This window comes from Anguilla rostrata, chromosome 9 (genome assembly GCF_018555375.3).
Source record: "Anguilla rostrata isolate EN2019 chromosome 9, ASM1855537v3, whole genome shotgun sequence".
Lineage (NCBI taxonomy): Eukaryota > Metazoa > Chordata > Actinopteri > Anguilliformes > Anguillidae > Anguilla > Anguilla rostrata.
Genome location: NC_057941.1, coordinates 43,031,079 through 43,056,897, shown reverse-complemented (window position 1 = coordinate 43,056,897; position 25,819 = coordinate 43,031,079). Strand labels below are relative to the sequence as shown.

The 25,819-nt window shown below is 52.2% G+C and overlaps 1 protein-coding gene across 4 annotated transcripts in view; it reads left to right on the top strand.

Annotated features, from left to right (window-relative positions):
* Positions 1 to 25,819, top strand: part of abr (ABR activator of RhoGEF and GTPase) — a 173,125-nt gene that overhangs the window by 118,368 nt on the left and 28,938 nt on the right. For all 4 annotated transcript variants that reach the window (XM_064352279.1, XM_064352278.1, XM_064352280.1 and 1 more), the window contains 2 exons: positions 2,849 to 2,946; positions 3,315 to 3,446. In XM_064352279.1, the coding sequence (XP_064208349.1) occupies positions 2,849 to 2,946; positions 3,315 to 3,446 (230 nt within the window). The remainder of the gene's footprint in view (positions 1 to 2,848; positions 2,947 to 3,314; positions 3,447 to 25,819) is intronic.

Sequence of the window (25,819 nt, the reverse complement as noted above, 5' to 3'; positions counted from 1 at the left end):
GCCAGGCCGGGCACATCCCCGGCTCCTCCCCCTAGTCGTCAGGAAGTCAGGGGTCGAAAACAGCGCGGAAACTCGCATCCGGTATCAAGGGCCTGTCACTCACAGTGAGTGACAGCGCGGGGGTTCGCTAATAACCCGAGCAATCATCCCGCGATTGAGGGCAATTAGACGCGCTTCCCAGCTTAAGAGGGTCCGGGCCTGCCTGAGTCAGCCTCGAACCCCCCCCCCCCGTGAGAGCGCTTCCAGGCCTTGATTAGCCCTCCGCAGCTACAGAGCCGCAGAGGAGAGGAAAAAAACAAACTTCCAGCCCGTCTGGCCAACGGACGCTATCCAATTAACCTCTGAGTGGGGTCCTGATGGACCCGGCAGGCTGTCTCTGGCAGTGCCCGGGAAGAAAAGCATCCTGTAATTAACGGTCTTCAGGTGGCCGGACGGATCGTCTCCGCTTCCAGTTCTGAAGGGCCGGCCTCTGCCCAGGATGCTAACCCGCCAAACCCACCGAACGCTGTCTAATACGGCCTCGGCCCCTCCGAGCTCCAGGTCCCCGGCACGTACAGCAAACTTACTTCACCTGAAACTTCTAAATGAAGTCGTGAAGCTGGAGGCTGAGAGCGAAGGTAATTTCCGCTCGTGGAATAAACATCATCGCTCACTGATCGCCACGGCGCTCATGAGGCCATTCTAAATCTCTCTCCTGGAGGGAACTGTGAGGAGGAGCTTTGCCTAGAAGCAAACCGACTGTTTGAACTACCCGACATTGCTATTGCTATATTGCTGTATGCGTTGCAAGGAATGATTCAGGGCCCAGACAGAGGCTTTCTTTAGCTGTGATGTGGTGCTCGCTGGCACCAAACAGCAGCGTTGTGAAGTTTCACATGCGGTGTGGCGCTTCTGTGTTGCACTGTGTGAGCTGCCAAAAATCGAAGGCTGATATTTATGTAGCTGCTGTGAGTCTGCTGCCCGCATTTGAGGGCTGTGATGGGCAGAAGCCTTTTGCGTTCTGCTGTGTGCCTTAAGAATTTTCTGGAAGCAGTGTTAATTCTGCTCCATTATTTCTGGGGAGCAAACCAACCTGGAATATCCTTGAGATTGCCGTTTGATTAATGCGTGATGCCAGCAGGGGGCGCTGCACCGAACTGCTCACGAGTCAATTGAACAGTCGAGCACATTTCATTTGTGAATTTTGCTTAAAGTGTAGTTGCTGAGGGGTATGCAAATGGCACTGGACCTAATACCTAAGGGCCCACTTTTTTCCGGAAATAATAGGGAAAAAGCCATTGAAAGAGAAAAGCCTAATGAGACATAATCCGTGGCGGTCCTGGCTTTTCTCTGGGTGCTCGTGGCTAATGTTCTCTGACTCATCTGATGAAGCGCTAACCGCACGCTAACAGATATCTCTGTGCAATGCGCTGCACCGGAGAGCCCATCTGCGCATTAGCCTGCAGGCCAGCGTGCGCCTCAGCCCCGGTTTATTCTGGAGCCCTGGTAATTACACACAGGATGTAATTAGCGACAGAACGCTGTGTAGCGGCGGAAAGGCCCTTGACGGCGATCTCCGATGGAAGCGCACGCCGTCAGTTTCGTTTCGGAAGCCGCTTGCGCCTCTTTCAGCTCTGCGGGGCGAGTGGGCCCGGCCCGCCAACCAATCGCGGGACGGTCCCACGGGGGGGGGGGGGTCAGGGGTCGCTGCTCGGGGCCATCCATTATCCTCGGCGTCCCGCCCACCAGGGAACTCCGATCGCGGGACGAGGGGGCGTATCGATCGGGCGCGCAATTTATTCTAATGGCATGCATTAAAAAAGCACGTCTGCAAGCAAATGAGCGCATTAGTACCTGCCTGCTCACAGGTCCTGTCCGCGTCGGATTAGCAGGGCTTCCGCACAGAAAGGGGTCCAGGACCCGACTGTGCACGTGTAGCACGTGTAGCACGTGTAGAGGGTGTAGAGGGTGTACATCAGCTAGTTCGCTAGTAAGCACATTGAGGTACATTCAGCTGAAGCCTTCTAGCAGGTTTTAGCTGACTGGTAACGCGAGTCTTTGAGCAAGCGAGAGGGGCATGGGTTCAAATCTCACCTCACTGAGTTCTTCTCACTCGCTACACGTCTGTCCCAAAATGAGTACAGAACCGGCAGCCCCCCCCTGCCCTGCACAGAACACAGCAACAGCAATGCATGCTTCTGCCAGCAGATTGCTTTCCTTTTGATTAGGAACTGTTTGTTCGTGTGATTAGAGCTAACGGCACTTAAAATGTCCTCCCCATTAAAGTACATGGCAGTGTCGGCTGAGCTGAGGAGATCCTTCCCCACATCCTCAGGCTGGCAGTCGTTTAAGGGAGAGAGATGCCTGTTGTTTGATCTGCCTGCAGCACCGAATTTATTGAAGGCGGCTGTGCCATACTGAGTGAGACAGGACGGGCAACCGGGTATCGGTGAGGGCCACGCCTGAATTTAAGAGCCGTGTCACCAACTCGCTGCGTTCCCCCTGCGGGTCTCTGGAGTGGCTGCCTGTGGGAGGGCGAGTGGGCGGCTCTCGCTCTCCGCTGCCCCCTAGGGGCCGAGTGTATTCCTGCATCCCCTGTATGTGTGTGTCACCGACTGGCTGTGTTCCATTACATTACATTACATTACAGGCATTTAGCAGACGCTCTTATCCAGAGCGACTTACACAACTTTTGCATAGCATTTTACATTGTATCCATTTATACAGCTGGATATATACTGAAGCAATTTCGGTTAAGTACCTTGCTCAAGGGTACAACGGCAGTGTCCTACCCGGGAATCGAACCTGCGACCTTTCGGTTACAAGCCCAGTTCCTTACCCACTGTGCTACACTCCGTTCCCCCCCCAGACCTGTACTGCACCCTGGAGGTGGACTCCTTCGGCTACTTCGTGAGCAAGGCCAAGACGCGGGTGTTCAGGGACACCACCGAGCCGCAGTGGAACGAGGTGAGTCCCCGCGCCGTCCGATTCACCGATCCGGCACCCCGCCCCACGTCATCCCTCCATTCAGCACCCCGCCCCGCCCCGCGTCATCCCTCACCCTGGCTTTCTGTAGCTGTAGCTAGAGTATCATTCACTTTGATAGGTGTTGATTGCTTATGAGAAGTATGTAGGCCTACAGCCATTCAATTTTTCATATTTAACTCACAAACCACCTCAACTGTTCATAATGGTGGGTTCTGAACCACAATTTGGCAACCCCAGCTCTGCTGAGTACAGTTATAGGGCACTTACTCTCTTGTTATTTGAGTCTGAGACGCGCGTTTTCCAAGCACGTCATTAGTGGCTGAATGCACTTCCTGTCCGTCTTGCAGGAGTTCGAGATCGAGCTGGAGGGCTCGCAGTGCCTGCGCATCCTCTGCTACGAGAAGTGCTACGACAAGTCCAAGATGAACAAGGACGACAACGAGATCGTGGACAAGATCATGGGCAAGGGCCAGGTGCAGGTAAGGAGGGGCGCTCTTTTAATTTTGAGCCTCGCGGGCCACCGTAGTTCCCGGGGGGGGGCGGGGAGCCTCGGGCACGCCGTTGCCCAGCTTCCGTCGAAGCGTCCGCGCGAGGCGCTTCGTCCTCTAGAGGGGTGAATCACCCGCACTGTCGTCTGGTCTCCTTGCGCAGCAGACGGGGGTTTGTCACGCTCCGCTTTGTCAGACGGCTTTACGCTGAGGAAGGTTTTTGTTTTCTCTCCCTTCGTGGGAAGGGACGCAACGGAAAGTCGCCCACACTCACGTCGCCGGCGTGGTCGGACGCTCTGCGGCCGGGTTCTTCACACATTCCAGACGCTTTATCCGCAGTAATCCCCCCCCTCTTCTCTCCGCTGTTCTGGTGATTTGCAAAAAAGAAAAAGCTTGAATGAAAGGGGAAAAAGTCCCTGATGCGTTTGGCTTGAGTGTTTATTTTCCTGTGTTTAGTGAAAAGGCGATTTGTTTCGTTTTCTGGTTCGTTGTTTCGGCTCTCATGCGGAAGGGGCTGGATGTGGAGTTTGGTGGCTTGTGGAACTCAGCTGAGATCTGGCTGCTCAGAAGCAGGCCTTTAAGATTTAAGTTTTGCTGTGGAGCGGTCAAAGTCCTGTCCTCTGCAGTAAACGCTCACAACCTGCTGTCCTAGTGGGATAGAGCCACACCCTTGTGCCTTTTCATCCAGCGAATCCCAGTTATCCCAGTTAAGAACACAACTGCGCCATACCTGACGCTTTCCGTTTGTGGTTTAGAGTTAGTTTGGAGGAATATGAAGTTGATTTCTTCTACTGTGCGATTTCCGTAGACCTGTTTTAGTTTTCTTGCGAAGCAAACTTTTCGCCCCTTCTTTGTCAGAAGTGCGCCTTTCTCTGGAGTTCAGTTTCAGTGGTGTAAGCCTGTGTGTTTTATTCCAGCACACCCACACAGGCACAGGCCCCAGCAACTGAGAGGAAACACTGTGTACTTAACCAAACAGAACAGAGAGAGCAGGAGAGAGCTTTGGGACATAGAGATATAGATGAAGAGAGAGAGAGAGAGATAGAGATGGCAAGAGAGAGGCAGAGATGCAGAGAGATATAGATGCAGAGAGACAGAGATGGAGAGAGAGAGACACACAGAGAGAGATAGATAAGGATTATTTTAATATTATTATTTTACATATTATATATGTATGCTTTGGCAATAAGTACGTTTGTATTTCATGCCAATAAAGCAACTTAAATTGAAATTGATAAGGAGAGAGACAGGCACAGAGAGATTAGATGAAGAGAGAGACAGACACCGTGAGATATAGATGGTGAGAAAGAGAGAGATAGAGATGGAGAGAGACTGATAGTGAGACAGAGATGGAGACAGAGAAGCAGAGAGAGATAGAGTTGGAGACAGAGACAGGTAGAGATTGAAAGACAGACAGAGATGCAGAGAGAGACAGAGATGTAGGGAGGTGTCAGGGGAGGCTGCAGAGTTTCTGCTCTCATTATAAGTCTGACTCCAGTGAAAGGTAGGGTGGCTGGTAAACAGTGGTGGTGGGAGTGACAGTGATGTGTGCTTAAAGGGGCCAGGGCCTCAGCGTAGGTTCGATCGCAGCCTCCCTGCTGGCCGGTGAGAGGGACTGACGGACAGATAGACGGACAGACAGACAGCACACCGGGAGCTGCGTCAGTCCACCTTCTGCCATTAAACCTGAGACGAGCCATGCGAAGCGTTGCATGCTGGGTATTATCTTCTCCCAATAGTGGGCCATTAGCACGCATTAGACCAGCTCCCGGTTCCTCCCCCGTAACTCTTTAAGGGGAGAGCGGTTACTTTTTTCGGTTAGCGCGGCGGCTGCTGAGAGCGTGAGGGAAGTGCTTGGGGAAATGACATCACCCGCTGGACTTTGCCTCGCGCTGAACGGCAGCTGGGTTTTAAATTCCGAGCTTTCATCCCACGGTGAGTCACTAAGGCCTCTTTGAGCTGCTGGACCGAAACTCCAGCAGTAGTGGACTCCCTCCCTCCCTTTGGCAGTACTATAACGGTATGTTTGTTTTGAAAGGTTCAGTTGCTGCTTTGAATGGACGAGGCATCGAGTGACATCATTGCTGGCAGGTTCTGACCTGCAGGGGTCACTGTGCCCAGCATTGGGAGCTGCACTGTTGCATTGTGGGACCTTTGAACATTTGAATCTGTAACGCATTGATAATTGAAAGTGCTGGGTTCTATTGCGTCATTCTCTTCTGTGTTTTGTGATCCTATTACCCTCATTCCTGCAATCAGTTTCCAGGGCAACTGGTAGGAATGTAAGCAACAGCACTCTGCAAGGGAGCCAGGCTGGCCGCGAGTCATTTCTATGGTGAATTTGCTTTGGAGACTCAGCTGAACCATACAGTGGCAGTTTCTTCAGCAGAACGTAGTCTGTTTCGGCTTCAGTTAGCTTAAGTTAGTGAGTCTTTCCATTAGCGTGTAACTTATTCCAGCATTGCCCTCATTAGCTTGTAGCATATTCAAGCATAGCCCTCGTTAGTGTGTAGCTTATTCCAGCATAGCCCTCATTAGCGTGTAGCGTATTCCAGCATAGCGCTCATTAGCATGTAGCTTATTCCAGCTAGCCTCATTAGCGTGTAGCGTATTCCAGCCTAGCCCTCATTAGCATGTAGCCTGTTCCAGCACAGCCCTTCTTAACTATCTTATTCCAGCATAGCCCTCGTTAGTGTGTACCGTAGTCCAGCATAGCCCTCATTAGCGTGTAGCGTATTCCAGCCTAGCCCACGTTACGATGTAGTTAAGGGGTGCAGCCTCACAGCTGTCAGAGTGGAGCTGACAGGCGTGCGTGCTGGCGAGGAGGCGGGGTGGGCGAGGGTGGCGGAGGGGAGGTTACATAACAGCGGCAGAGTGGCACAGCGGGACCTGCAGTGGCTGCGTGTGGGAGGGCGAGTGGGCGGCTCACGCTCTCCGCTGCCCCCTAGGGGCCGGGTTTATGCCTGCACCCCCGTATAAACATCACAGGGAGCGTGATGGATCCCGAGAAGTTTTATCGGAAAACCGTCCTCTCCACCAAAAATCTATTTTTTTCTGCAGATGCAGAAAAAAAGGGAATAAAAAGGAAATGTACGGCCGCATGGCTCTCGCTGGCAGGTTTAAAAAGCGGAACGGAGAACAGAATTGGATGTTCAGCCCAGAGTTCCGAGTCGTTTGGAAAGGGGTTTTGCGGCAGTGGAGCGTACGTTTTGGGCTGCGGTGAGACGCATTCTGGTGACTCACCGGGCCCCTGGGTGCCTCGAGCCGGGTCAGCTCCACGTGACTTTTCTGGCCGCTCTTCGGAAAAGAAGGGGGGGCGGGGGCGTGGGGGGGGGTGCGCGTCTCTGCACTCAGACTTTTCCTTGGAGCTCCGCTGTTTTCCTAAGCCCACGAGCTCCTTGGAAGCGGCTCAGTGTTGTTCCTCGCTCCCCTGGGACTCTCTGAGTTATTTAAGCGGTCTCAAGTTCCAAAATATTTTTAAAAAGTACCTTAAATGGTAATACTGTGCCAGACCCTTTTTTTTTTTTTTTTTTTTACAGTGCTTGTCACCTCAATTAGTGTCATTATTATTTTTACATTTTCCGATGTGAAAGGGCAGATTAGCAGTGTGGTCAGAAGAGCCTGCGAACAGGAGCGTGAGCAGAGGAGACTGAGCAGACGGGGGAGACGCCGGCCTCTGGTGACGGATGGCTCACGGAGCGCCTGCTCAGCGCGCTGCAGCGGAACCGGCCGAGCCGATAGTGATTTAGAGAGGAAGCGGCGCGATTCTGGACAGGAACACGGAGACGTTCTGATGCTGAAGTGAGATAGATCGGGGAAAGCGCGTGTGTACGTTTGTTTTGTGTGTGTGTGTGTGTGTGTGTGTGTGTGTGTGAGCACGAGTGTGTGTGTGTGCGTGCGAGCACGAGTATGTGTGTGTGCGAGCACGAGTGTGTGTGCGTGTTTTTTGTGTGTGTGTGTGTGCGCGTGCACGTGCGGGTTGTGTTTGTGTGAATGCTTATCAGACCCTATGCTCAGTTCATTTAAAACCTGGAACCTGTAGGTTTGTTCCATTTCCAAAGCCCTGTTCCAGAGGCTGGAGAGTTCCCAGGGCGCAGAGGGGGGGTACCCCCACATCCAGAAGCGAGGAAAGCGGCCCTTCAGTGTGTGCACACGGAGGGGCCAACCTGTGTGTGATTCACTCCCCGGCCCCGTCTGACAGGGGGGAGAGAGAGACATGTCAAAGGGTGTCTGACAAGCCGTGCTTCTGTTCCCACATCGATTTCCTGCCTGATTAAGTCAGGGGCTGTTTCTAAGGCCGCGTGCACCGGGGGCTTTTATTATGGACACTTTAACCGCTGTTAACCTCTGACCCCTGCCAGGTCAAACCAATAATCGCCCAGTTAACAAGCACAGTTTCTTGTTTTTCCTTTTTCCCCCTACCTCCACCCCACCCCTTTTGTCTTCCTTCCCCTTTCCCTCTTCGCCGAGGAAACAAAATGGACGGAGAGTTCCGGCCTTTCCCTTTGGTTACGCAACGCCCCGGTGACACGGGGGCGCTCTTACTGCGCGCACAGGAAGCGCTTGAAGTGGCGAGCGAGCGCCAGGTCAGCCTTTCATGTGCATCCTCTGGGAACGCCAGCTCTGCCTTTTTTTTATGTCTTTCTTTCTGAAGTGCTTATCATGACGAAAGCATGGAGCTCTGTTCAGGCTTCATCGCCCTTTCCTGTTGCCAGTTGTGCCAGAACATTCTCTGGGTGGGGGGGGGGGGGGGGGTGCTGGCGATTTTGTTTTTGGGGATTGTTTAAATTGTTGTTCGGCTGCCATGTCTCTTGCACAACGTTTAGCTCCAGCTAAGCTGTCGGGTTTGGTTTTTTCATTGAGGGCTAACACACTGGGCACTGGGTAGCTTTTTTCATAGCTGTGGAAGATGTGAGGTCATCAGGATTTTTCAGGGGGTGTTTTCTGGTGAGATTAGGATCCAGCTGTGGATGGAAAAATCAGGACCCCGCTTCTGTTTTCTCACACACACACACACACACACACAGTCTGGCGGCTGTTCAGGGGTCCGAGGAGGTGGGGCGGCTCTGATTGGCTGATACAGCCTCTGATTGGCTGAAACCGTATGAGAGTTCGCCTGGTTTCCCCGGGTGATGGCGAGCGTGGGTGACCAGGTCCTGGCTCCTGGCTTCAGCGTATTACTACATACATCGGCATGCAGCGTTTATCCGTGCTACCACTTACAGCTTACATGTCCTTCAGCGGATTATACACATCAGGTTAAGACTGCTCAGGGTCGCTGTCATACCGTTGAACCTGGACCTTCGTTAACGAGTTCCTACCGGCCAACCACTGTAGAGACAGCACAGAGTCCGCGGGGAGCTCATAAACTCCACAGTCCGTGGTCTCCTCTCGTACTGATAGAAGAGCTCTGGGCCCCAGAGTGCTACACCGGATCTGTGGGAGATTAATCTTTCACAGCCGCGAACTGCGGGAAGGCCCCAAGGCTTCCGAAAAATACGCCGCTCTCCCTGACACACAGATCTGTCAAAAAGCAGCGTGACAGTTCTACAAAATCGGCCCGTTTCATTGTGAAGTTAGTGATGCTGCGGCTTTCCCCCGGACCATAGATCATGGCTGATGTGCCAGATGAGTGATGAGAGTGAGATGGGAGCCGTTTCTCCGGTCGCATCGTGAGCATGGGAGTCTGCTGTACATGGGCAGCCTGATAATTTGGTCTTGCGCCCCCCTTGTCCACACGGGGAACCACTGGGGGTTGTATCGCTCCCCCACTGACGATTGCTGTATGGCACTTGATGAATTTCCGAAAAGACTAATAGATATCTATCTATCACTACAGGCCCTGTCCCGGGACCTTTCCGCGCGCAGAGAGGCGCAGTCGCACCACCCCCCGCAAACGAGGCCTCCCCCCCCCGCCCCCACTGTGTTTGGCTCCATCACGCAACAGCGACCTGCAACCGAAACCCGGCGTGTCGTTTTCCAAAGTAAAATTCGGGGAGAGGGGGAGAGCAGACCTCAGCAGGAGAGTCAGCGGAACGAACCGCCGTGTTCCCGGCGCGGTTACACCGCGGTGCTCTTCCACGCCGCCTGGCAAGGACCTAATCACCTGCGGGAGCCCACGCGTCCCCGGACACGGAGAACGCTCCGGAAAAACTGGGGAGGCGGGGCGCCTGTTTATTCCGAAGCGGGCTGTGAAATGGCGGCGGCGGCCCGCGCGCTGTAATTATCCGCTGGGTCCCCGCGTGGACCCCCTTGTGGGGTTGGGGCCCCCTGCGTGTGTTGGGACCCCCCCTAGCGTGTTGGGACCGGTCGCTTTGGCAGCTCTGACGCTTTTGTCGTGAACCTGGCGAGCGTTGGGGGACGTGTTTAAGAAATCGTGCACCCCGTGTTGCAAGTGGAGACCGGTGAGCCTGCAAGGGGGGAGTGTGGGGGTGTGTGGGGGGAGGGGAACTGAACGTAATGAGGTTAATAGGCTCCCGGTCATCTATCACGGCCCAGCTTCCCATCACCCCCTACTGTAATCTGTCATGTGACCTCGCACACCTCCCCAGGGCCCGTGCAAACAAAGCGCTGCTTTTCAGCAGACACAGATTAAGGGGAGGGGGAGTGTGGGGTCCCCCTCCCCGCCCCTGCTCTGAGACACCAGGAGCCAGGCAGATTAATGGGGCGGGTTTGCACCGTGTAAACGACGGCGATTATTCTCCCCGCGATGGCGTCCCGCGACGCGCGGGCGCTCGGCGGCGGACTGCTGCGCGGGCTAGCGTGCTTTTTAGCGTGCCGTCGCCGTGTTCCGAGGGGGAGGCTAGCGGCGCGGGCCTGCTGTGCGTGCGCTCCGCCCGCGCGGTCGCTAACGGCTACGCTAACCCGCCACAGCCCGTAATCACTGCAGCAGTGAGAGATCCGCCAGTCACAGGAGCCGTTCCTCACCTCTGGCTCCTCGGGCAGATTCGGTTCTGACAGAGAACGCCGTGCTAGCTGTGTCCTTGCAGCCCCTGGACAGTTTTTCGTGTATTTTCTGCATTTTATGTGTGAAACCCCTTTAGCGGGGAGAGAAAACCGTGGATAGATGTGGGATGTGGCGGATCTGTTCTGTTCTGCTTTTCGGAGAGAGATGCTAAGTGGTGGTTTTCACGGTCCGATGGGGTCTGTTAAATTTTAAAATAAAGGAAGACGGTGCGAACCTCTGCTCCGTTCTGTGTTTACGCCTTCTCTTTGTTCCTGTCCTCTTTGTCTAAGGACGTTTATAGAGGGTTCCGGATGTTCTGGCAGAATAATCGAGCGTCGGCCGCCTCGCTCTCCGGCTAATGGACGAATAACGTACGACGGGGATTATTACTGAAGCTTTCTCAAGAGCAAAGAAACTGGGCAGCTCAGGAATAGAGAAAAGTGCCTATGTGATACCTCACAGCTGTTCATTCACAACGGTTACGGAAACGCCAGAATGACAAAGCGTCTATGGTACGGCTTTTACGGTGGGCGTCACACTTGCTCAGAACTACTTTTCAACAGTTCTGGGAAACCATAGAGTTTACGGTGAAGACGTACTGACATATTATGTAAGACTGCCAGGTTAGGGTGTAATAGGCTCGTATAATGATTACATAATCAGGCAGGGGGGGGGTGTGAGTGATCTGCAGCAGATGTAATAAATCCCCCATTAACGCCCGGCGTGGCCCTTAAAAGCTCTCCGCAGACGGCGGCCCGCGATGTTCGCTCGTCTTTACCGAGGGACGGAATGAATCCATCCAGACGGAGGCGTGTTCTCATCCCCCCGGGAGGAGACATTAAAAAACACTTACGCTTCACCTGAACAAGCCCCAGAACTGGATTACGAGAACCAATAGCAATGGTGTTTTTGGTTTGAGGCATATAGCGAAATTGGGTTTGCTTTGACGAATCGTGTGTTGTGTGAGTGAATATGCTTTTCGGAGTATTTCCATTTTGCGCACATTTCTAAAGCCGGTAGGCAGGGGAATGCCCATTCTGAGCAGCTCCCAGCCGTTCTGCGTTAGCCTGGGCCACTGGAGGAGCACAGCCTGGATGCTGTCAAACGGAAGAGGAGAGGACAAAGGAGCAGACATGGCAGAACAAGGGACGTCACGTAAAGATCTGCCCAGTCCAGCTATTGGCTGTGTCCCAGCCGATGGGTGGAGTTTGGGGGTTGGCTCCTCCCCCACCACCCTATTATCCTGCACCGTGATTTGCTCGATCATTAATGGAACCCACACAGTAAAATGTCCAGTGTTAATTCAACGCTTAATAGATAACATTTGGTCCCACATTCCAGAGCGGGACCAAGATGTTATCCGTCAAGAGTTGAATTATCACCGTTGGGGTTTAATTAACGCTGGACGCTATCACTGTGCAGGTCTGTGCCATATTGGCGGGTGTGTGGCGTGTCGTAGGAAGGAAGCGCACGCGAATGTTCAGTGTGAAGCGCTCGTTGCCTCTGGACCAGCCGCGCTAGGCACACACACACACACACACACACCATCTGGGCCACGTCTGTGGGTCTCATCACGCCATTCATCAACACTGTTGTTCAGTTTCATTTCCAGACAAAAAAAAAAAAAAAAAAGAGAACACTGAGCATCGGAGGACAAAAAACCTTTATCCAGATGTGGGATTCGGCAAAAGCGTATATGTCTGCGATTCGGAAGTTTTATTCTACACAGGAGCCACTGCAAGAGCCCGGCCGACCCTCTCTTTTACATTCGTACAGTTTACGGATCGCTGATGATAAAACGCCTGGGGGAAAATGAGCCCTTTAAATCCTGTTTGTGAGTGCTAATCTTTCTGACGTACCTAGCTGCAAATTTCATTTCGTACACGGTTCTGCTTATAGGTGTCGGCAGGGCCGCTCGTCTGTAACGATTTACACGCAGGGTTTGTGACCTGGAAATCCCTTTTCCGCAGAGGCCGGCCCCCACACAGAGGCCTTAAGTCGAGTTTACCTACGCCCCCACCGAGGCGTGCGACGTGAGGTTCAAAACAGCAGCCGGTCACGCGGGAGCCATTTTGGGGGCCCCCGTAAGCGTGTGCAGGAACACGTTGGGCTTCTTCAGAGCACGCACGGAAAGGCTGTGTCCAGCGAAGGCTAGCATGCTGCTAGCAGTGGCGCTAATCAGGAAGCGCTCGGTTAAAGGGACCCATGCTAACCGCCTCGCTCAGGCGTAGGTCATACCTGCGTTCTCCACCGGCGGTACGGCGGGGGCAGGGGCTTCAGGAGGTGCCGAAAATTAGGTACGGGGGACAGTAAAGATGCCCGCTTCTGCTCCACCCCTCTAAAATAAAATGGTGGACTCCTGCCAGGGCTACAGCCAGTGGGAGAAAGCAGTGCTCCGCTCAGGCCGCTGCTATTAGCCGGCCCGCAAGAATATCAGATCTTAGATTAAAGAGAAGTCCAGACGTTTTTCTCTTTCATCCTTGTGGTTTTCTGTTCCCTTCGTCCCCATAGGCCCCGTAGAAGTTCCCTCTGTGCTGTTTTTGGCAGCGAGCGCCTCCCATGTTTTTTTCGTAATGGGCGCAGGAACACTCGTGCCCCCCGCCCCCACCCCCCCCGTTAGGGACCTCTGATAAATATCCACTCGGTCGACGTCAACACGAGGCTGTCGCTCGTCCCGATGCATAAACCAGCGGTTTCAAAGCTCCCCGTGAGAAAATGTTCCATCACTATCTGTTGTTCTCGGGGTTTCATTTCGCTTAATGTTTTCTTCAACTTTTTTTTCCCAAGATAAGTCAATTACAGCTGTGCTGTGCTGTACCAGAGGCAGACTTCAATGGTGCTTTCATCTGGGATGGACACGCTGAAAGGATGAAGATATTTAAATGTTTTTTTGTGATACCATGTCCTTGGAAGTAATTCAGAAATGAATATCTTAAGCAAACTTCTCAGAGCCAGATTTTAATCAAGTAAATGTTTTTTTTTTTTTCCCCACAGTTGTGAAATGTTGTCAGTCAGTGTTGTTCTTCACACCCCTCCCCTCCCCAAAATGGTTCTTTTGTTCTTAAGTTCACGTGGCAGGAAGTGCATTTTGTTTAGTTTTTTTTCTCACGGTGTCTTTCACAAACACCAGAGGCACGACTCACGGTTCAGTTGCGTCAGAAAACACAAAAGCTCACCTGTCCCTCTCCTCTCTCCTGTGTCAAGTCAGAGAGGGAGAAGGTGATTGGTCGGGAAGTTGGTTGCCCCCCTCGTGCCCCAAAAGCGAACGGCACACGCGCGGATTCATTGGAGCCCAATCGAGACGTGGCCCACTACCCCACTTCACCTCTCATGTGGTGGACCGGGAGCCATTTTGATTTTAGAAACTACGGCCCTCAGAAATAAAGTTATTAAAGTTAGCAAGTGGCTGATTGTGCAAGCCGACCACGCTAACATACTGCAGCCAGAGGGTTGTGGGTCCTTCTCAGTTTTGGCACTGAATTATTAATACCCTGGCGAAGAGCAACACCCCAGGAATTAGTCCAAAAGAACGTTTATTGGGTCATTTACAAAAAAATGTGGCTGGCTGGGTTTTGCTCTGGTTTCGAAAATCAAGGCACAGCTGGCAGCGGTCGCTGCGGTTACAAGGTTTTAACGTCTTCATCAGGGTGTAGATTTATGTCACAAAAAAGCCAGTTTTTTTGACTGATTCAGACACTGATGCAATAGTATTGCCACACCTCGACTGGTTCCCTTCCTGTGCAGTGCCCAGAAGCCCTGGAGCATGCATGCTTCCCTACATACTGTCTGACTGCAGCAGGCTTACTTGGGAGGGCTAGTGGTGTTCTGTCTGCGGAAGCCCAGCTGTTTCATTAATACTCTGATCTGACCCCATTAATACTCTCATCTGACCCATTAATACTCTGATCTGACCCCATTAATACTTTGATCTGACCCATTAATACTCTCATCTGACCCATTAATACTCTCATCTGTACCCATTAATACTCTGATCTGACACCATTAATACTCTTATCTGACACCGTTAATTCTCTGATCTGACACCATTAATACTCTGACCTGACTCCATTAATACTCTTCTCTGAACCCATTAATACTCTGATTTGACCCCCGTTTGTACTCAGGTACAAAGGTTTGTATAATATATTCTGTATGTATTATCCAACTGCACGTGTGAGCCCTGTGATTGTAGGAACAGTTACAAAGAGTATTGACTAAGAGAACATTCACAAACAATATTGATAGGATTGGTCATTGTTTGAGACTTACCATTGTGATGTGTTTCAAGGCTGGCTAGCTGAACCTGCACTAGTGCTTTAGTAGTATTCCATGTACACTGTGCATGCGTGGGTCTGCAAGTGTTCTTAGCCTGGTCTGTCACCGTTGCCTATGTAATGCGGGCGGGTACACTTATGGTCTGTTGTACGTTTCTCTGCTTAAGAGCGTCTGTTATGCCATGTAGTGTCACTCACCACCCTGTAGAATGGCATTAATGCAGCGACTCAGTTGAGCAGATTTAACTTTGAACCGTATTGAGTTTTAACAAAACATTCTTCGCCCCGAACGTCCGTCCGATGAATCGAGAGCGCGTCTCGAGTGGCGAAACGATGCGGCGAGGCTCGTTTTGCTCTTCCGTGTTTGTTCCTTTGAGCGGCAACGCGTCGGCGTGGAAACGGCAGCCGCTTCGCATTCAGGTCGAGCTCCGAAGCTCCGGAGCCTTTGTTTTGAAACTCTCGCGCCGTGAACGTTTCGTCAAAACGCCCGAAAAAAAGAAAAAGAAAGAGAGAGACAATGAGAAGCGTGGGCTCTGGAAATGTCAGCGGAACCTTTCGGGCTCACCTCTCAGAGGCTGCTCGCTTGTCGAAGCCCGGCTCTGTTCTCTTCAAACGCACCCGCTTCATTCAGTTCAGCCCCCCCCCCCACTGCGGATAAACACGAGCGTGGCGGAACGTGAAAGGCGAATTACTGTTTTTATCGGGGGAAGAGGCTGATTGGTCGCATCCTCGGCGTCGACGCCGCGAGACGCCGCCATCTTGTCTGCCCTTTCGTGTCAGGCTTCATAAACGACGGACGCGTGTCCACCTGTCCCCAGGGGTGGAGGACACGCGTATAATACACAGGACTGGCACAAATTATGGAAACATTGCTATTTTATAAACAGAGTTTGATGACTAATGCAATGTATCACACCATAAAGAAATTTTAGCAAAACGTTATAATTTAATGAATGTAATATCGACATAAAAGAAAAAATGAAAAAATAATTAGCATTTGTGTTAAGTCATAATCATTACACCTTCCTGTATGTATTAGTTCATACCTACATAATTGAGCTGTCTAATGAATCGTACTGTTAGACATTTTATAATCAGCTTGAACATGTATTTCTTTGTCCAGTAGTTTTATCCATAAAATGATAATATTCATGCATACTTCCTTTTTTTTGGCTTTGTATACTTTATTTGAAATTGCTGATGGTTGCATAATGTCATTACCACTCGTGGTCAAGAAGATCACTGTTTAGAATACATATGCTCAGGGAAAGAACAACAGAAAAAAGGGCACAGATTTTTTAAGAGAAAGTTTTAAGAGTACTGAACTTGTGCCAGTACTGTCCGTTTCTTAACTCTGCTGACATCACACATACCCCATGTGCCGTCAGCAGACAGACACGTCACCGCCCTGGTAGTGCATGCCACATCATTCTCTGTGACTAAGGCCAGCGTGCAGACCAATACGGAAATGGTACGCACTCCCGCGGCATCCTGGGATACGTCATCCGGGCCGTGTCTGCGCAGTTCGGAGGCCTTGGGTCGAGGTTGCCGCCCCCGCTCTGAATGCCAGCCCGAGGGATTCTGGGAAGGCGTGACTGTGCTACCCTTTCCAGATCCATGCAGATGTGTTCTCACTGCGTACCCCCCCCCCCCCACACTGCGCTAAAAACTGAGTCAGAGCACCCGGTGCTGACCGAATACTGCAGCGACCCGAGTCACATGACAGAGGCCTGTGCCACGAGCACATTCACTTCCTCTTAGTCACCATCCCATTACGTGGGTTACTATGCTACGTATTTCCATCACACACGGAGTTACGCTTTTATTGTTATTTTATTTTCAACGTTACATAGAGACTCACCACTGCTGCGGCTTAATGTTTGTGCCTGTCTGTCACCTGACCTCTTGCTCATAGAATTTTCCGGAGCTGCACAGAAGATTAATTCAGAGAGCACGCTCTGTAAATATATCCAGTAAACCAGGCAAATATACTGTAACGTATGCTCCGATTGGGCGTTGGGGCTGTTTAACGTGGGCTGTAATTGGGTGGTTCTTGTACGTATAAGCGCGCACAGGCTGCACAGCATGAACAGAGGGTGGGAAAATAAACTACCGGGGTGCAGCAGATTTAAAGCAGGAAGTCAGGAGATACAAATAACTACCGTTCCTCAGGGGGGCGGGGGGGATGGAAGGATGACCTCTGAACCCCGTTCCAAACACAGCCTACCTTTCCTAATTAAAGCAAGCGCCGTGCGTGTGTCGGTGCCCCTCGACAGGGACGAGTCACGCTCACACAGGAACCGAGAGTGTGGGTTCAGACTGAGAGCGAGAATGGGTCAGGTCCCTGGTAAAACAGCGAGGCTCCACTGCAGTGTTGCTAGGCAGATAAACCGGGCGAGCCGGCAGCAGGCAGCCTCCGCTCTGCTCTCCTGCGCTCCCCACTTTCCTTCTGTCCTCCAGCCCTTTAAAAATCACATTACGTTTCCAAAATTAGATTACGTCCGCATATTTGCAGATGCATCCAATAAGACATACGGTGTTTTTGCCATTTAAAATTGCAGGTTTTTTGCTCTGTGCTTTAAGGAGCTTGGCTTTCTCTGGTTTAAATGTACCGAACCAAATTCAAGGCTCTATACATCACACTGCTCTTAGTGTACATCCAGCTAGTCATTTGGGCCCCCCCCCCCATTTGGTCATTTTATTAATATTTCACTTGGAATTCTTTGGTAAAGCTCACTTCCGCAGTTGTTGCCTTTTCGGAATAACCCGGAGTGCTTTCAGGTGCTTACGGGTCATTTACCAGATTTGTCAAAGGGCAGTTTGTTTTTGATGAATGTGGGACTGATTCCAGTTATCCTTAATTTAACCGGGCGGGTCCCTCTGAGATTAAAAAAGTCCGTTTTTTCTAGTGAGACCCGGATTTATTTTTCGAGAAAACCAGAGAAGCTTATTTCATGAACAGCATACATACAGTGACATACTTATGTAGAGAGCACGTACCATAGAGGTTCTCTTTATTTTCAGCAGCTCAATGGCAGAAGTGAAAGAGCGGTCTAATGAGTTTTATTATTGTTATTATTTTTGTGCCCCGGCTAAAGTGTAGCCCTGAACCCGCGGCGTTGGGCCCGGTCCGCGTTTCTCACGTCATCAGAATCCCTGTGCGTCGGTCTGGTGGCTGTGAAATTCAGTACTCTGCTAATAATGTCTGCGTAATCTCATATCCCCTCAGATTGTAATGGATGTCAGAACTGAGTGAATGGCTGTACTGAGCCTTTGCTGGCTCTGTGCTGTACATTGTGAGAACACTCAGGGACTGAAGAGGAGATGGTTATGTAATATGATAAAGCCAGAGAGGACGTCGGGGGCTGCATTTGAGGCTTATCTGCAGCACGTAAACCGTAGTGTCTCCTGCCTGCATTAGCCCGTGTAAACCAAAGCGCCTTTTTTGGGAAACGCTTTTGGGAAATGTGGCGCGGACCTCAAAAGCGCGAAGGCGGATCGTCAGATAGCGGGATTCTGTGGGCGACGGCGGGCGTCAGACCGAAGCAGACGTCAGCTCGTCCCGCCCCCCCCCACCCGGCGGCCCTGACCTCTGACCCCTCGCAGAGCGAGCGGCGGCGGCTAGCGGGCGATGACTCAGAGCCGGGTGGGTAAATGAGCTCTTTATCTTCACCTGTGGCGTGTGACGCTGCTCTGCGGCAGCCCGTGATTCACGCTGGGGCCTTCACCTTGGCTTGGGTTTGCCCTCGAACACGGGGCCTCTGGCTTTCCAGTTACTCAGAGAGGGTGCCTGTGTGCGTGTGTGTCTGTGTATATGTGCGTGCATGTGTGTGTGGGCATGTGTGTGTATGTGTGCATGTGCGTACGTGCATGAGTGTGTGTGCGTATGTGTGTGTCTATGTATATGTGCGTGCATATGTGTGCATGTGTGCGTATGTGTGCATGTGTGTGTGTGTGTGCATGTGTGTCTATGTGTGTGTGTGTGCATGTGCGTGTATGTGTGCTTGTGCGTATGTGCGTGTGTGTGTGCGTATGTGTGTGTGTACATGTGTGTGTGTCTGTGTGTGTCCTTGTGTGTGTGTGTGTGTGTGTGTGCTTGTGCGTGTGTGTTTGGATGTATGGGGGGGGGGGGGGGGGCAGGGCTTGGGTTTAAATAAACATCCATTCATACATACACACGCATGCACTCGTAGACATGCATGCAGATGCGCAAACATGCATCCGTCCGTGAGAGCGCTTGCCCCTGCGTGTGTGTAAGTGTGTCAGTGTGTGTGTGTGTGTGTGTGTGTGTGTGTCAGTGTGTGTCAGTGTGTGTGTGTGTCAGTGTGTCCTGCAGTCACGCAGCATTACGCACGTGTTTGAGCCCTCCTCCCTGCCGGGGCTCTATGAGAGAACACACAGACACGCCGGCGGTCTGACGAGCAGCAGGCCCGTCCGTCCGTCCGTCCGCCCGCTAGACGAGCGAGTCTGCTAACGATCGCGGCCGCTGATTGGGCAGGCCGGCCGTTTGGTTTCCAGCGCTTCCTCTCTCCGCAGGACGCGAGCGCAGATCGCCCGCTTCCTGGCGGATGCCGACGGTGGAGAGCGGTCGCGTAACCGACTAGCCGTGCCGCTCCAACGAGAACGCGGCGCTCGTTTCTGACCGCGCGACGGGGGGAAGCGCTTCTCTCTACTTCCTGAAGCTGGCCCCCCTTTTTCACAGAACACAGGAAACCCCTCCCCTGACTTTCACTCCAAATATCTGATTGAAATCTATTTCGGCCAAATTGGATTAATGAACATAATCGCGGAAAAATCCAGAGTGATGTAAAGCGTTTTGGCTTTAAAGTGGAAATCTCTGTATGTTTTTTTGATGCTTTGCTTCCTTCCGTTTGACTGTGCTAATAAACAAGGTTCTGCAGCATCCCACTCCTTTTGGAAGCACTTTCATTCGAGACTTAAGCCGCAATGTTTTTTCTTCTGTAAATATATTTTTTTTGTGGACAGCTTGACAAAGATGGCCTCCGCATCTGTGTAAATGAAGCAAGACCAGCTCATTTGTTCGTCTGTTTAAGATTGAGTTCATCCAACAGATTTGTCACGGAATTTGTCCTCTTTTGAGTAGTGTGAGACTGTGCAGGTTAGCATGAAAAATGTCAGGTCTCTTCCGTTCACTGCATCCCCATTTTAAATAGAAGCCAGGCTCTGTGGGAGAGGCTGAACTTGGGCTAGCGGGAGGAAGCCTTGGGCAGCTAATGATTCATTTGACGATGGGGGCCTAATTGTTTTCATCTGTGCAACCCACCCCCCCCCCCCACCAAGTCACCCTCACCCACTGACCTCTGGGGTTGAAGTCGTTTCCTCCCCGGTCCCCGGAGTCAATTGAGGGGCAAGGGAGGGGGCCACTGGGGGGGGTGACTTTTACGACGGGGCAGGGCATATAGGGCATGGCTCCGGCTCCCTTGACTGGCACTGGGATGCCAGTCAGTCCGCTGGCAGGCTGAACACACTCCAGGACGTCCGCCATTTTTCCCGCCGTACCCACGAGTCGCTGCAGCCTGACGGAACGTGTTTCCGGAAACCTGGCCTCATTACATTTTTACATTACATTACAGGCATTTAGCAGACGCTCTTATTCAGAGCGACTTACACAACTTTTTACTTAGCATTTTACATTGTATCCATTTATACAGCTGGATATATACTGAAGCAATTCCGGTCAAGTACCTTGCTCAAGGGTACAACGGCAGTGTCCTTACCCGGGAATCGAACCTGCGACCTTTCGGTTACAAGCCCAGTTCCTTACCCGCTGTGCTACACTCCGTCCAGACTTCGCCTCCTGTGAACTTGTGTAGAATTTTAGCGCGCACCTGTGCTGCACTTCGGTTACAGTCGCACAGTAAAGGACATAGCTCTTCCCTGAACCGGATATCCTGCTGAAGCAGCAGATACATGCCCCAAATAATTGTGTTTTGGAAAGACGAGCAGTGAAATGTGGCCGCTAAATGGCTATCGAGCTTCGTATTTCAGAGCATGCCTCATCATTTTTCGATTTATCTTACGCCCAATCAAGGGCGAAGTCTGTGCTCCGCTGGCAGACACCTCCGCTGTTTTTGGCACTGCGCGGCTGTCCGCTCCTGCGTAGCGAGTTTGGGCTGCTCTGATAAATAAGGCTCAGTCCTAGAGAAGCAGGACAGGTCTTTATGGCTGCGGCTGGCTGGAGGCAGGATTGGTCAGCACTGAGGTGGGTGGAGCTTATGCGGACAGGTGTAGCAGAGGGCACCTGAGGTGAGTGTGGAGCTGCTGCGGAGGTGCTTTGTGGTGCCTGGTGCTGGGTCGGTCCCCGTCCGACCTTTAGGGTGTGTGACCCAGGCCAGGGTACTGCCGGACCGCCCTGGTGCCTGTGGGAGATGAGGTCCATGGGAGGTCTGGGACCCGGTGGCTGCTGGCCTTGGGTCCTCATTACAGAGGCTGTGGATGAGAGTGCAGCTCCCTGTTCTGCAGCTGCTGCTGAGGAATGTCCTCACAAGGCCTTTAGTTTGTCAACATTGCTAGCTCAATGGAAGCAAGCCTGTGTGCGTGTGTGCGTGTGTGTGTGTGTGTGTGTGTTCAGTAGAAGCGGCCTGAGCTGTCAGTCACGTGCCTTAAAGTCCGTTGTGGGTCCTCACACTGCTGCCCCACAGACAGATGAGTGATTTCGTGTCTGCAGATCTCCCAGCCGCCCCCAGAGTGGTCTGAACAGCACAGCCACAGTTTTTCAGATGGGGGGGGGCATCTGCAGTTGCACTGGTAGATGGATCCCGCGGTCCATCCATTCTGCCTGATGTGATGCACGTGGGCCTCTTCCTGGCTGCAGGGGGAGTCCGTCTGTCTCCAGTGGTCTGCTGCTTGCGGCACCTCGATGAGGTCATCTGCGTAACCGCGGCGTCTAAGTCAGCTTTGCGCCTGTAGCGAACCCGCCGGCTGTTACTGATCCTGTCTGCAGTGGCCTCCTGGAGAGCAGATTTGAGTCCCCGCCTGTTTCCCACCTGTATGATGGCTGCTGTGCGGCAGAGGTGAGCTCGCTCTGTTGACGTTGCAGTCAGAAATAGATCGTGCTTCCAGTCCCAGAAACTCACCAAATACTCAGCTCCGTATGCCTTGTGTATAGTTCACTGTAAGTTATGTCTCATTACCTTTGAGGCTGAAACATTTCTATTAAGAGCAGTGCTAAAAGGGGTCGCATGCACTGTACATCAGTACTGTGTGGAATAATCCTGCCGTTGCCAGTCGTGTGGGTCCTGCCCGCTGGTAAGTGGTAACCCAACCCCCCCGACAAGCTCAAGATGTGGTCACGCTGACCTCGTTCCTCCCGTTTGAAGAAGCCTAATGAATCTCGAAGTTTGTTGTTGCTCACTTTTTTGGTCCGGTTATACGGTCACGGGCCATTTGTAGACCGCGGCTCTGGCTGTGCATGTCATCAAAACCAGCTGGATTACCAATTATTCTAGCCTATTTATTGCCTTATTTTTGAGCAGGGATTTTAAATTACCCAAACTGGTTTTGAGTAGCATTGGGGTATGGTTAGGCTATTTGCAGATTAGGATTTGTGTGATCTCATTGTGTCAGAATAGGGTGAGGCTGTTGTGGTAATATTCCTTTATTCTTATGTAGGCCCGTATGATGGCAATGGAGAGTAGAATCTGTCAGACATTAGGTATTACTTCATGGAGACACACGGTTTCAATTATTGACCACTGTCCGCTAACTGGCGAAGCAGAATCTTCGCTGCTCCACTGGTGTACGTTGACAAAATGTCTTCTGGTATAACGATCATTTTGGCTGCCAGCCTGTGTTCTTGTAGGAGCGTAAGCTCTTGTTTACACTGGCGGGACACTTTGGGCAGCGAAGTGACAGGCTGCGATCGCAGAGAACGGCGCGGAAGCCATTTACGGGCCGGGCTCTGCTACGGCCGTTAGCTGATAAGCATTGATTTCGATGGCGTTGAGCTGGGCTTCTTAGTTTCATTAAACCCCCTCATCTGTGAAGGGGAGGTTCACTCTTGTAATGTAAACTGTAAATCAACTGACCGCCCCGAGGAGGTATTTTTATGACTGTTAATGATGTTAAAATTATGTTTACCCTCCCGAGCAGCCTCATCAACTCGGCCTAAATGCGTAAACGACGTCTGCGGGGAATATCGAATACTTAATGACCCCCTCCCTCCAAACTTGCACCTCATAATCTCATAGTCACATATACCCCGACTATGCCCAGAAGTGTAGTCACTTACAATTATGGACTTAATGTGTTAACCCAATACAGTTTTGCGAGTTAATACTTTGTTTTTCCTAAATGGCTTCGCCTCAATATGCAAATTGAGCCTAACCGAATAGTAACTCCTGTCCTAAGCCAAAGCTCATATTGTCACGTTCTCCACAGATTGCATTGCCCAGGGTCTGCGAGGGTTTAGTTGGTTAGGGGCCTACCTTTCATTGCAATCCAGCGATCGCCGTTGGTCGATTGGAGCGCGTGGACTGCATGTTAAAGCTGAATATGAAAGGTCTTCCTCCGACTCCACTCTACGAGAGCGTAGCTGTGGTCTGCGGAGCACGGCTTTTGCACATTGCGAGGTACCCATGAGCTGTGGGTGTGGCTTTGGGGGGGGAGGGGGTCTGTAAGGCTACTGATGTACTCCTGCCCTGATAGTGTAGATGTCTGCCTGGCAACACTGCAGATATTGTGCAAAGCCAACCAATCACGCGGAAGGAAATAAGTCACATGGTGACAGTAGAGAAATGAAGTGCTGTGGAAGGCAGGATTATAAATCTTTCTTTTTTCTTTCAAAACCAGTAAAAAAAAAAAGGCCCATTGGTGAGATGGCCTGTAGGGTGAGAGCGATGACTGCAGACCCCCCCCGCCCTCCCTCTCGATCCTCTCTTTTTGGGGTGGGGGTGAGGTGGGGGGGGGCGTTCCGGTGGCCTCCTTCCTCTTCCAGGGCGCCTCGGGCGCATTCCTCCCTCTCCGGGGCCCGGCTCCTCCCCCAGGGCCGGATTAGGCGAGGCCGCGCGGGCTCTCAGACCTCCGTTCGTTCATTTATTTATTTATATATTTTAATCCGCTGAATTATTTAAGCCGGGACGAGGCCCCCGCGGAGACGCGCCGCGCCCTTTTCGGGGCTTCGGAAGTAGGTCACGGCACGGTTCATCGCCCGTGCGTCGGGTGCGGGTGGGGGAGGGGGAGGGGGAGGAAGAAACGAGGAGGAAATCAGAAACACATTTCAGGAGTGAAGGAAGCCATTGTTAGCGACCGCCACAGTGCACCTACAGCACTGCAGGGCTGCACGTAGCGCTACGCTAACCCACGCTACGCGGCCCTGTTAGCTCACTGTGCCTTTAGCATGTCCTGTCTAATACCTCATTTGTACTGTGGAGTCCATTGGTTTCAATTCACTTTTGGTGTTTTCTGTGGCCAGAACGTACAGTAGTCAGCTCTGTGAGAGAGAGATGTGGGGGTGGGGGCGGGGCTTGAGTGGAAGCTGTGCTGACACGCCCTCATGGTGGCCACCCAGCGGGCTACGGACCTACGGAGAGCGGACGGATTCGTATCTGAACACGGTGGCGTCAACGACCGATCGCTCCTACCGGGAGTCATGGGGGGTTACGGAGGGAGAGGGGCCTGATCAATGCCTTGCCGTGCAGGGGGAGGGGGGGGGGAACGTTGAGTCCTGTGGGGTGACACATCGATCGCTTTACTATTCACCTTTACACAGCCATCATGTAAATTAGCCACAAATTACCATCTGGGTCAGATATACAGTTTTAACTCTTTAGGTGCCGATGGCAGTTTCGCCACACTGGTGCTAATCCCTGGGAATTTTCAATGAAACATTCTCAGCAGTAAGATTCAGGAATTTCACATCTGAAGGGCTGAAGTATCTGACTCAGGTCTCCAAATTACTCACCAGCTTCTGAATGAGAATTTCCCAGTTGACGTGTTTTTGAGTGTCATGCAATAAGGCCTTCGTACATGTGTGTGATGCAGGTTATATATGGAGCTCCCCAACGCTGTGTGCTCATAGACCCCATAGCCCGCTGGGGGACACAAGTCCGCTATCTGTGTCCTCACTCTTATTGGTGCGTCAATCTGTGAAAGTCGCCTGGCACACAGCTCCTTTGACCCTGGGGCGCGGACAGGATGTCTGGCTGGCCCCACAGATCCAAATGGGTCGCGTGGGTCTGGGAGATGGCGGCCTGAGAGGATGCCCGTTTCAGGTCAGCTGCAGTTTATCGGAACGGCGTGTGTGAGACCCGTACCCCACCGGGGGGTCACCTGGGCTACACCCCTCTTTCTCGAGGGGGGGGGGAGGGGAGCCCTCCTGCAGGGAGAAGGCCATCCAGGGGGAGGGAAGAGCGAATCGAATTGAAGAATGTGGGTTAGCCCTCCTTCCTGTCGTGTTGGGGGTGTACAAATGAGAGGAACGCCCCCTGCGCCGTCCGTAGCGCCCCCCGGAAGTCCTCATTGCCGCCCCGCAGACCCGTGTTGCATCACGCCCTCCGTGCCCCGGTTTCTCCCCCCTTCCCCCCCCGACCTGTCGCCGGGGTGCAGCCGCGCGGTGCGTTGATCTTGGAGGAGCGCGTTTCACGCAGCAGCGCAAATATCGTTTCCAGGGCAACGGCGAGCTGAGCGAAGCCCCGGGCTGTCATCAGTCAAGTCGCTAACCCGAGAGAGTGTGTGCCCCTCTCTCTCCTCCCTTTCTCTCTCTCTCTTTCTCCTCCCTTTCTCTCTCTCTCTCTCTCTTTCTCTTTGTCTCTCTCTCTCCTCCCTTTCTCTCTCTCTCTCTCTCTTTCTCTTTGTCTCTCTCTCTCTCCTCCCTTTCGCTCTCTCTCTCTCTCTTTCTCTTTGTCTCTCTCTCTCTCCTCCCTTTCTCTCTCTCTCTCTTTCTCTCTCCCTCTTCCCCCGCTCTCTCTTTCTCTCTCCCTCTTCCCCCTCTCTCTCTTTCTCTCTGCCCCTCTCTCTCTTTCCCATTTCCCTCTCTCTATTCCGTCTCTCTTTCTCTCTCTTCCTCGCCCCTCTCTTTTCTCTCTCCCTCTGTCTTTCCCCTACCCCTTTCTCTCTCTCTCTCTTTCGCTCCCTCTGTCTCTCTCCCTCTTACTCTCTGCCCCACTTGACAGGCTAAGTCTTTA